Source organism: Wyeomyia smithii, chromosome 3 (genome assembly GCF_029784165.1).
Source record: "Wyeomyia smithii strain HCP4-BCI-WySm-NY-G18 chromosome 3, ASM2978416v1, whole genome shotgun sequence".
Lineage (NCBI taxonomy): Eukaryota > Metazoa > Arthropoda > Insecta > Diptera > Culicidae > Wyeomyia > Wyeomyia smithii.
Window position 1 is genome coordinate 233923805 of NC_073696.1, and position 12075 is coordinate 233935879.

The 12075-nt window shown below is 39.1% G+C and overlaps 1 protein-coding gene across 10 annotated transcripts in view; it reads right to left on the minus strand.

The window, feature by feature from the left end:
• Positions 1 to 909: 909 nt before the first annotated feature.
• Positions 910 to 12075, minus strand: part of LOC129732356 (patched domain-containing protein 3-like) — a 48316-nt gene continuing 37150 nt past the window's right edge. For all 10 annotated transcript variants that reach the window (XM_055693179.1, XM_055693184.1, XM_055693185.1 and 7 more), the window contains exons 3-6: positions 3785 to 4117; positions 3048 to 3723; positions 2131 to 2992; positions 910 to 2078 (exon numbers count right to left, since the gene is read on the minus strand). In XM_055693179.1, coding sequence (XP_055549154.1) covers positions 1135 to 2078; positions 2131 to 2992; positions 3048 to 3723; positions 3785 to 4117 — 2815 coding nt within the window. In that variant the 3' untranslated portion in view covers positions 910 to 1134. The remainder of the gene's footprint in view (positions 2079 to 2130; positions 2993 to 3047; positions 3724 to 3784; positions 4118 to 12075) is intronic.

Below are 12075 nucleotides of genomic sequence, written 5' to 3' on the forward strand. Positions count from 1 at the left end.
ATAGATAATATGTTTCTATATACTGAAAAAAAATTTCAGCCCGATCGGTCTACTAGAAGCTAAGAAAAACTTACCACCAGTTAGGTACTGATTTAGAGAGAGCATCCACGTTCCCAGCTGCCAACCGTGTAATACTCACTATATTTACATTCACGACATGAAAAATACATCTTCAAATATACCTTAATCAATAGCCAAAATAGCCAAACACTTCACTTTACTCTAGACAGCCAAAAAAAATATGAAAATTCATGATTTTTCGACCTTCTAGAGTAGGGTCCCCCTTAAAACCCCTCCTAAAAGCCAAAATAGAAAATGATTCCAAATTAAGCTCAGAATCGCTGAAAAGTGCTTCTAAATACCAAAATAAGCCAAAATAGAAAATGATCCCAAATTGAGCTCAAAATCGCTAAAAAGTGTTTCTAAAGGCTAGAAAAAGCCAAAATAGAAAATGATCCCAAATTGAGCTCAGAATTGCTAAAAAGTGCTCTGATGTTCCGCCTCCTGGTGTCTGCGCACTCGTGTGGTACTGCAAAGCAGTCAATAAGCCGTTCATTATCGGATGCGATGCGAATGCTCACCACACGATTTGGGGCAGCTCGGATACCATCAACAGGGAAGAATACCTTCTTGAATATCTTACTTCCAACGAGGTTGATATATGCAATGTAGGGAACAGCCCCACTTTTACTAACGCCATAGACGACGAGGTCCTCGATCTCACTCTCTGCAGCGCATACTAAATAATTGAATAACTATCCATAAGATAATCCTATTGGCAAAGAGTCTTGATTTAAGCTGGCAAAGTCTTTTCTTGACTTTCGTGTGTAAGATGGAAAATAAAGAGGTTTATGCACATGGATACTTAAGGGTGACAAATATTTCGGATTTGTTAATAACCACGCTTCATTCCATCTGTTTTCATCCTGTTTCACCAGGTTATAACTACTTTATAAAAATACTTAAATTATCTACTGATTAAGATCACAATGGCTTCCTGAAGCCGTTGGCGTGCGTTAGAGCGTAATAAAAGTTAGTGCTTATGGCGAGGGGATTCGCGATATTGTTAGTTTTGTGCACTCGGTGCAATGAGTCATGGGGACGCTATTGTATAAATTTTCATTCTTTAAATGTTTATGCTAAAGTATCCTCCTTCATAGGCTGTTGCTCCTCTTCGTTTAGAACTAGACTACAATTCGGTCGGTTAAACCATTTCCGATCGTTGTTAACAAGCGTCATTTCTTTTTCATATTCGTTGGGCATGTTGTTTGAATCGGTCACAAAACCACTGTAAGGGGGAGGTCCAACCAGACTAAGGATCACAGGTAGTAACACCAAGCCGTGAAATAGGCCAAGCAAAATTACCAACAGAAATATTTTGAAGAATGTACGATAAGTATACGCTTGGGAACCGGAAAGCACGCTGAGCGAAAGGACTGTGGAACCACCTCCATATAAAACGGCTGCACCGATGTGAAGGACCGTTTCTAGTGCACGCTTATTGCGATTGCCATTACCGATTGTCAGGAATGTGTGCCCAATATGTGCTGCGTAATCTACGCACAGACCTACAGCCAGCTGGAGTCCGATGCACGACACAAGGTCTAACGTAAGACCCCACCGTTCCATGAAACCACCGACGTTAACCAAAGTCAGCAGCACGCAGATGAAGATCCAGAAGCAGATCTGCGGATTGACGATCAGTGCACCGGTACAGAACATCACACCAACCATAGCGATGGCGAGGTTTCGGTAGATTTCCGTGTCAATGATTTCGTCGGTAACCCAGTTGGCAAAAATCTTTGCCCACAGCGTACTGAAGTGATCCTCGTTGTTGATGCGGTTAGTCGCGAGCATACTCTCTACGGCATGCTTTGCTGGCAGGTATTCGTCACGCTCTTTGAACGGACGGAATCGAAAATCAATCGTGGTGACCGTGATATTCGGAGCTGGTTTGCCACACTTTAGTTTCGTTTTGAACTTGAAATTCATCTGAAAACGGCCACCATCATGGCTGAAGAGAAACTTCGATAGATAGTCACGGAACTTCTTGTCACTCAGTTCCTCTTCATCGACATCTGAAAAAAGAATATTTAGTTGTGCTGTATTTCGGAAAAATAGTTGTTATACCTATATCATAATAAGTATACACAAAGTCTTGAAAAGGTACAGCCCAGGAGCTAACACTGTTTAGGATATCGGTACGGTTCTCTAGTTCTTTCGTAAGCTGGATCAAGTCTTTCATGTGAGCGGTATAGTTGTAGTCTCCGAACAGTAGGCTAGCCTCAAAGCCGCTATTAGGGTACTGTTCCTTGTTTTTGGTAATAAATTTGCTAAAATATGTATCCTCTGGAATAAACCAGTTTGGGTCGAATTTCTGACGCAGTTTCAGCAAACTTTGTATATTCAAACCGGTCATAGTGATAACAGCGACGATGATCAAAGTTTTACCAACTTTCGTGAGAATTATTTTGGAATAAACGGCGTCAATGAAGCGATACATGAGGTTATACTGGCACCATAGTTTGGTAGATTTTTCACCATGAATTATCCAAGGAGCGAAAGAATTTCTCCGGGCAGCAACACGTTGTTCATCCAAAGTGAAGATAGCAACATAGAATGTAATTACGAAGCAGTACATCATGAGTACTCCTGCTGCTGCGTAGATACAAAACGACTGCAGTGATGGCATTACGGTTATCGAACCTACTGCAAATGCGACGATATCGGTTAGCGATGTCACTGTAATAGAAGCACCCGCGTGCTTCAACATCAAACCCATACGTTCCGGTAGAGGAAGATGGGAATGAGCTTCTTGAACTTTTCTATAGCAAGCCATCATGACGAACATGTCATCAACTCCAAGTCCCATCAGAAGAAATGGTAAACAGGTGTGGACGGGTCCGTATGAAACTCCCAAAGCAGCCACAATACCGCAGCCAGCTACGAATCCCATCAAGATGTTCAGTAACCCAATTGAACCCAGGATAATCTAGAAGATACAAATCGTTAGGAATACGAGATTTGGATAGTAATTGAATTCAGACCCGAAATTCCGTCCAACTGAATCTCGAAAGCACCAGCTGCATATAGATAAACATAAGCACTCCCCCAATCAATAGTTTATCAATATCTTTAAACATGGAATCTGCACTGATATCTCCATAGCTGCGGCCCGCTGCGTAAAACAGATCGGTATCCCCGTGTGTGTAGTTATCCTTGATAACGTGCAGCCTGTCCAAAAATGCAGCTTCCCAGGCCAATGCACCCTCCGTTACCCAATCTTCCGTGCCAGCAATGTTGCCACTCACGTCAAGATCCACTTCGGAAAAGTTAACATGCAGCATCCAGTTTGTCTTCACGGAGCTAGCAGAAACGATTCGTCCACTCCAATCGCGTTCGACTCCTCCGAGCAGTTCAGTGAAATCTACGGTGTGACCCGTAACTGGGCTTATTTTCGTTTTGTTCAGTTTCTCTACGATTTGCTCCTTCGTCAGTTGTGCAATCACATCGCGGTCGTACTTCCACAGTTCTAGTATACTAAACTCCATACAACCGATCGGTAGTTTGTCAATCATCGGACAGTACATAAAGGATGGTAGATCTACGCTCGGATTGAAGAATGGTTTGGACTTCTTTGGGCGTTTCGTCGTGGTGGTGCCGTTAGAAAGGTCTTCACGCTTACGGCGGGTATTCGCGGTATATTCGGCTATTAAAGGAACTCTGGAAAATATTAAAGATTGAGTGGTTTTTGAAAATGTAGGAAATCTAGAAAAAGAATTACTTGAAACAGACATTCTTCCACGTGTAGCTTCTGCCTTTGGTATCGGACGCTTCCAGTGCTACAACCTCCTCCGTGATGGAGGCTAGCTGTTGTAGAACCTCAGGCGTCAGTACGTCCGGAGCCGTGAGCATTACCGTTTCTATGCGGTTTCCTTCCTCGAAGTGCTCGGTCAGCCAGTTTGTGTCGTGCAGAAACTTGGAATTGTGAGGAATCCACAGCTTCATGGGGCTCTTCTCCTTGTGAAACTGAAAGAAGCCTAGACTACAGCAGGCAACCACCAGCCAGCTTATCACTATCGTACGCCATGGATTTTTTGCGATGTGGCGGCCAAGTCTGAAACGAAAGTTAAGTTCACATTAGTTCTGAACGCATTGCAGTAAAGATTGTATGGAGTCTGTTTGGTAACAAAGTAATGTTAAGCAAAAAACTGTGTGTTGCTGAAGTTGTTGCAAAAACTATTAAGTCATTATTCTAGTACCGTTTTGATTTAAACTTCGAACGTTTCAGAATAAAAACCGAATTATTATGGCTAGTTTAATAAATAGTATGACTATTATACTGCCGTTCCGAACATAATTGTCCCAGCGTGCACAAGGTTTGCGTAGAACATGGGACAACTATGCTTGGAACGGCAGTATACACCATTTCGTTCCTTGGAGTGTCCTTCACCCAGTGATGTATAACTTTTGACTGTAGGGCCACTTCCAGGGAATCAGCAGGCGTTGAAAATGGCATTGAAAGTGACAGTCAGTATTCAGACAGTTTGCCTATCTATCTCTTAGCGATTATGTTGAAGTGTTCGAAATTTGAATCAAAGCCGAGTTCTGAATTCTCGTTATTTTCATATTCAAAACATGTTTAAATCGTTATAAATAGCACTTAATTGCAACAAAAACAAAATAACCAACATGCCAAACCGTTAAGATCGACTAGAAACATTTCTCGGTAATTTTTTAGTGCAAGAAGTTACATCATAGCTTAAAAGTTCGAAGTTTGATGCAGTACGGTACCGTAAACTGGGGTGACTTTGATCACTTTTTTGATTGTATCTCAAATATTTTCAGAACATACTGATAACAATATTTTTCGATATTTTTAAAATAAGTACTGGCATGCATTGAAAAAGATTCAGTCACTACTTCAAAAGTTTAGCAACATTTTTGCTGTTTTGAAATATGCTTTAAAACTTTTACACCAATCATCATTCCGGGGTGACTTTGATCACTCCATTATTTTGACGAATTTGGTGTAACACCTTGCTACTTTCACTAAATTGAACAGCCTTAACCGGCTTAAACGAGTTTATAAATATGGAAAGCAATTTGGGGGCCATTCACATTCTACGTGAACAGTTTATAATGGCTAATGTACGAGATTCAAACAAATTTTTAGAATATATATGAATTGTTATCCACTGAGAGAGAAGGTGGTCTAAAATCATCAAAAACTAGTCCACGAGGAATATGACTTGTGAAATTGGCCAAATTTGCATGTTACTTCACGTCTTGGGTTTTTGTTAAGAAGAAATATGTAATACACTGTGGAGAATATTGGGACTTAACATTGTCTTTAAGGAAAAACTTGCAAAAATAACAATAAAATGTATTGTTATAACATTTGTTCATCTTGAGAACTTATCTGGGAACAAAATAAAAAAAACTTTACGTATTGCAACTTGTTGTTTTGAATCTGCTTGAACCGATTGTTTGTATGCAACAAAAATCGCCAAAAATACACTTTATTTTCATTTAATATTTTAGCATGAAAAACACTCTTTAAATAGCAGGAAATGCATGAGTAGTAGCAATGCGAACATATATCCACGCATTGAGTGAAGATTACGACAAGTCCCAAGCACTACGAGCGCTTTTTACCACATTTTCAAAAAAGAGGTACAGTGATCAAAGTCACCCTGGTGATCAAAGTCACCCCAGTTTACGGTACCTATTTTTTTGTAGCAGGACAAACCGACCTTGTAAAGTTGGGTGAGTTTCACCGCTCCGTGAAATGGACAAAAGTTTTAAATGGGTTGACAATAACCATAGCGTTGGACGGATTAAGTGGTAATACCTGAAGCTTCTTATCATTTGGTGATAGTATGAAATTGTGCATAGAATAGTAATGTATCGGCAACTAAATGGAGCGTTTTAAAGCAAACGACGAAAAAAAACGAATCATTTTTTCGATCTGCAGAGCTGGTAGCGACTGAGTGACTCAAAAATAGGAACTTTAGAGACCAAATGTCTGAAAAAGGAGACCAAAAAGAAACCGAATGGAGACCAAAAAGTGACCATAAAGAAAATTCATAAAGAGGAAATTCTGACTAAGAAGCAAAAAAAAATCTATTGGCCTGTAAATTTTAGAATACAAAATGATTGTATTAAGAAAGGCAATACAAACGTCCAACGGGGTGACCAACCAAATATTTCTTTAATTTTTCCGTTGTTTTATCATTGAAAATAACGAAAAAACAGTGTTAGAAAACTATGAAAACTATATTCGTCGACTCTGACAAGTTTCTACATAGAGTCCTGCCCAATTTTCGTTCTTTTTATCTCCAAATTGTTCGCAATCCTCGCCTTAGGCGCTTATTTGTTTCTTTCATTTTTTTGTTGTTAACTTACCGTTGTGCTTCCAATGCTTTTGTTATGGATGTCAAATTTCAAGACTTTGCGAGTGTGTACACGCAAAAGTTCAAGCTTTAATCATCCAATATGTTCTTCAATTCGCACAGAATTTGCTCTGACTTCGCACAACGAATGCGTGAAACGCATAACGCAAAAGTTGTACAAGGAATACATTGACAGAGATCAAAATCAGAATATATATCATACACGAAAAAGTTGGACTGTGCGCAGAGATGCCAGATGTTTTTGAAAAATGTCTGCAACTGCTCGAAAAACAACTTGTCATCACGCACATTTTGACAATTGTACATATGAGTGTTCACGTAGGTGCGAACAGCCTTCAAAATCTCTTTCAACGCGAATAACCCGAATTGGTTTAAGACAAGACGCGACAGCTGGTCACCGTTACATGCAACCAATTTGAACCGGCTGCTGATTGGCTGAATCCGATAACGCAATAGTCACGTAGAAAATACAACGAGGTTACTTTTCACTGTAAAGCAGTGATGCTGGAGAGTCATAATTTAGCTATTATAATTGTTCATAAATAATGATGCAAAAGTATGCAAGGTACATGATATTACCGAGTAATGTATTTCACTGTTATAACTTTAAAAATGCATTGATTATTCGTTTTTTACTATTTTGGTTGAAGTTCAAGAAACTTAGGAAGAAAAAAATTGGGTACCAAGAAACTTAGGAAGAAAAAATTTGGGTACTAAGAAACTTAGGAAGAAGAAATTTGATAGTAGAAGTATGCTTTATTGAACATAAAAAAATAAATAAAAATTGAGTATTATCCGCCTATATATTGCAATTTTAATTTGTTTTATTTTCATTTACTTGCAGAAGTTGTAAAAAATAATCATTGTGGCATCAACGGTATGGAACGTTCAAAGAAATATCGACGGAGATGACGGCCGTTACGAAAAGAAAAATAAGAAGCCAGCTTTCGCGTCTTGTCTTAGGTATTGGTAATATTTTCCTAAGGGGCGACATCAGGCTTCTTACTATTCTTCCTCATCCACCTCGATGATCCCTGTTGTATTTTTCGTAAGTGATGTCATTCACTCGAAAAATACTTGAATATTTTAATGCTATTTATCACCATTATGCACAATTCCTCCTGTAGGCGATAGTTTAACCGTCTGAGGGTTACCGGAGATTCTGCATCTTTGATATACTTAAAATCGAACGTGTCATCCATCAATGATTATGATTCATTCAATGGCCCATTTGAATTGTACTCTCCGCACAAGCAATATGCCTCAACAGGTATGTTCAAAACTTAATCCAGAACGGATAGAAATAAGCTCACACTACTACACTATTTACTCCCGACATTGAGCAGCGGTATGCTGTTTTTATGCTTCACGCAAAACCGTAATAACTCCTTGCGCACTTTTGGATCTTTTGGTAATTGATTTTAGTGATGATCCATGTCGGATCTCTTACTACGCCCGTATTTGTACGCTTCGTACTTTTGAAGTAGAATACTTCTCTCAGGAAGTTCGGCTACATAGGGATGTGAAATGAAAATCTAAAACCGAAAAAAGTGAAAAATATGTCCAATTTCCAATTCTAATAAATCGGTTAGTATTCGATGGATTTCCTTCGTTCTTGCAGCAATAGATTGGAAAATCTTCTAAGATTCTTCCCAAAATAAGATAATTGTAATTTTATTATTCACACTATTGTACTATTGAAAATAGTCAAGCATTGTCAAAACGAAAAATTCGACCTCTGATTGGTCGTTATATGCTTGCTTCCCAAGCACGGTCGACAGGATCATATACCTTGCAATATAAAACATGCTATTTGGCCTATATAAGAGCCTGTTTCAGCCGGAGCCGCTCATTATAGTTCTAGACAGCGACAACAGCAGTCGTCCTTCCTTAGCAGCAGCACTAGCCCTGTGGTTGGTCACCACGTCTCAGGAGCAGCGAGGTTTTTCTCAGCGTGTGTCGCCAGACAGCCATTATTCCCCCCGTGTTGGGGCAGCATGAAGATTGCCATCAGGAAATCCAATTTCGGAAATCAAAATGCTTTTTTCAAGGCAAATAAACAAGTCATTGAAAGTTAAAAGTTTTTGTCAACGCAAGCAAGCATTCTGTGTTGCATCCTAGCAATTCAAATTTGTCGCACCCGTCTAATTTACTGAATGTGAAATAGCTTCCACAGTGCATGTTGTCCGTGTATCTTAATTCCACCAATGTTAGGGCAGCTCAAAGGTTGTAATTAGCAACCGATTTTGAACCGCAAAATGCTTTTTTCAAGGCAAATAAAAAAATAATTGAAGGTTAATAATTTTCTGGCATCAACACAAGCAGACATTCTGTGCGGGATGCAATCAAATTCTGTTGTAGTTGTCTAATTTTTACTTTATTTAGTAAACTCCCCACTGTGGGGGCAGCGCAAAGGCTGCGATCAGCATGACCAACTTCGAATAACAAACGGTTAACGTTTATTCACTAAAAATTCATCCAATTCAAAACAGGTTTTTGTCTGAGTACAATAATTTGCACAAAAAGACATTAAAAATTTTACCGCATTATTAGACGCGTTTCTCCAGTCATGCCTCGTGAACGTGAAGGTTCCCTATCACAGACATAGATTTCGTGCTCTAGCACGTTACAACACGTGGAAATTGTCTTTTTACTAGTCCTGCCCATAATTCAAAAATTGGCTAGTACGCCATTTTTACCAAAATCGAGAAAACAGTTTCTCGTGATGGTACACACCCTAAACAAGCTCCCTACGGAAGCCGATTGTCAAAAAATGCATTTGGGAAGGCAGCAAACGTGAAACAATTTTGGCTAATATCCAGAATAATTGAGAATTTGGCTAATATCTAATATCCAATTTGAACCTGTGGCATGTTCACGAACCAGTGTATTATTACTGAACTGTGTTTCTTCTAACTTTCGAAAGTGTGTTGTAGCTTGGTGGTTACTGGCGACAGGTGAGCGATCGTAAGGCCATTGCATCAAATTTGACTTTTTCACGAAGAATATTTGATGCTACAAGAATTTATTTGTTGTACTGCGAAACCCAATGATCAAAACGTGTGACTGTTCCTTCTGTCATAAACCTTCACATTTGAAAAAAAATGATATTTAGCTCTTTGATTAGGAGTATTATTAATAAAGATAAGATTCAGATTTCATTTTGGATTTGATGAGAAAAATAGGAAAGTGGATTGTGAGATTACCATGAATAATAATATTTTCGTTATATTATTATATTGCCGCACGTAACAATTGTCTCGTCGTCCTTTTCATCCTCACTTCTGCTTCCGTGTTGTTTTATTGAATTTAAAACCATTCGCATCACCAACGAGTACGATATAATTCACATCGTATGGAAATTAGCCGAATTGCACACCGTTTTGTCAATTGACCTTTCGTTTATAATTGAAAAAACGGCTACTGTGTTAAAAATATGTGGCGGATGGAATTTTTCTACAGATTTCTCTGTTTCAACTCAACGGCAAGGGTCCAGCATATATGAAGGGTGACATACTCAATAAAAAAGTTGTCATGAGCAGTCAAAATATGTTGTACCGATAAAAAACTTTCAAAGGCGTTTTTCTCGATTTGATGCCTACGGCATATAAGCCAATTTTTTAATTATGGGCAGTAGTGCAACATTTCTTGGAAGTGTTTTATTATTCTCGGGTAAGAAGCTACGAGTGCATTTATTGCATTTATTGAGATATCCATCGGAAGTGTATTCAGTGCTATGTCTAAATAGATGAACGCGAAATACAAGCGTGATGCTCGGAAACGCGCGAAGGACCAGCATTGGGGAAGTGCATCGAAGAAACCAAGTACCAGTACGGAGGTCAATTTGAAATCAGCCAGAGGTAACACGTGTCCAACCTCTGGTTGGGACGCTGGAGAAGGGCCTTCTACTAGTGGTAGGAGAAATCGAACCATTTTTAGGACAACCAAACAAATGAATTGAAGATTTAATATTTTCTTGTTCTGAGCTTTAACCAAAAGTTAATTGTCTTAATTTGAATTCACATGTACATATAACTCTGACTGTTGAAACTTGTTTGCGCCGCAAAGAGTTTGTACTTTTCCTGTTCAGTGAGGTCGTATTTATATGTGCAAACTGAAATTGAGTAGTACTTCAACTTCGTTTGCACAGAATTTTCAATACTGCCAATGAGCGGTCAACATTTATTTACTAGGAAAAATGACTGACACGTAAGCAGCCGGGTTATCTTTCTTGTAAAAGTATTCTACTTCAACCTTGCGGTCGTGGCTTTGCACACAACCTTCCTGTGATTTTTTTTTAATGTTCACTTGAAATTATTTTAGATTGTAACAGGTGACATCATTAAAAACATAAATCAAAACAACGAACAATGTTGCTCAGCAACACTGCCAGCAAGCCTGATGATAAATTTTAACGCACTCGGGGTTTTAAATTTCAGCCAATCAGCGAGTGGTTCCCAAAGTGGATGCAAATCTATACCCAGTTGTCTCTCCCTAGATATTTTCAGAATGCTGCTATCGTTTAAGAAGTGCAGCAGGAATCAATACTGATGATTTTGATACTGAGTAGGTTAGCGCAAATATGAACTGATCGATTCACTATCATGAATCCGGTCATTCAAAAACATCATCGAATCAATAACAATTAAAAAGACATTGGATTTGTTTAAAACATTTTGCATTTAACGATGACTCTGGTTTTATTCATATGCATTCGGTTCCACGTTGCTGGCACTAGCGTGAGTAAATTCTATTGCAACAAGGCTCGCTATCGGCCGTTTTCGGTTGCTGACGGTGATTAGGGATGCACGAGCCTTTGATACGCACCGACTCGCGAAAGTTACCAGCGGTTTTTTGAGCGCCCCAAAACTGATCATTTGCCCTCGAAACATCACGACTTTGTGTATATTATACATATAGACCATTTTACAAGACGTTTCTGAACTGAATTCATGAATGAAATTTTGACAGAAAACACGGAACCGCTGACATAACGCACGTAAAAGCATCATCAACATCAGCACGATCCGTGACACCTGTCAGTTCGTAAAATGGTCTTATGAAACTGTTGCGTTATCCTTTTGACACATTTGTTGTGGAAAATTCAGAGCATTTAATGTGCGTTTTGAGAGGATACATCGGATGATGTAAGCTTGAACTTTTGCGTGTATACACACAAATCGTGTTGTTTCGGTAAACTTCGGTTTCGGGCGAACGATCAGTTTCGAGGCGCTCAAAAACCGCTCTTTACTCTCGCGAGCCGGTGCGTATCAATGGCTCGTGTATCCAAAAAAATCGTTAGCAACCGAAACAGCCAATAGCGAGCCTCCGATACTTACAGCTGGTAAGAAACAGCAAAATATATTTATCCGTTAAGTTTGATTTTGCAGGTCTAGCTACTAAATTGCTGTCTATTTTAGTTGAAAGCAACAACCAGGTTTTCCATAACAGAGAGGATCCAGCCAATTGGCTTACAGATTCTCAAGTTGATATTTTTTCAGAAATGGTTCAACAAATGAAGCTGAAGAGAGTGGCCACCCTGTAAATTATTACTATGGTTTCCAAATTGTTTGAATGTTTAGTTTCCGGGATTTGCACCATAAAAGGCTCCCAGCTGGTCTCGAGGTACGTTGCTGTTCTAACAAGCCAGTCGTCGTAG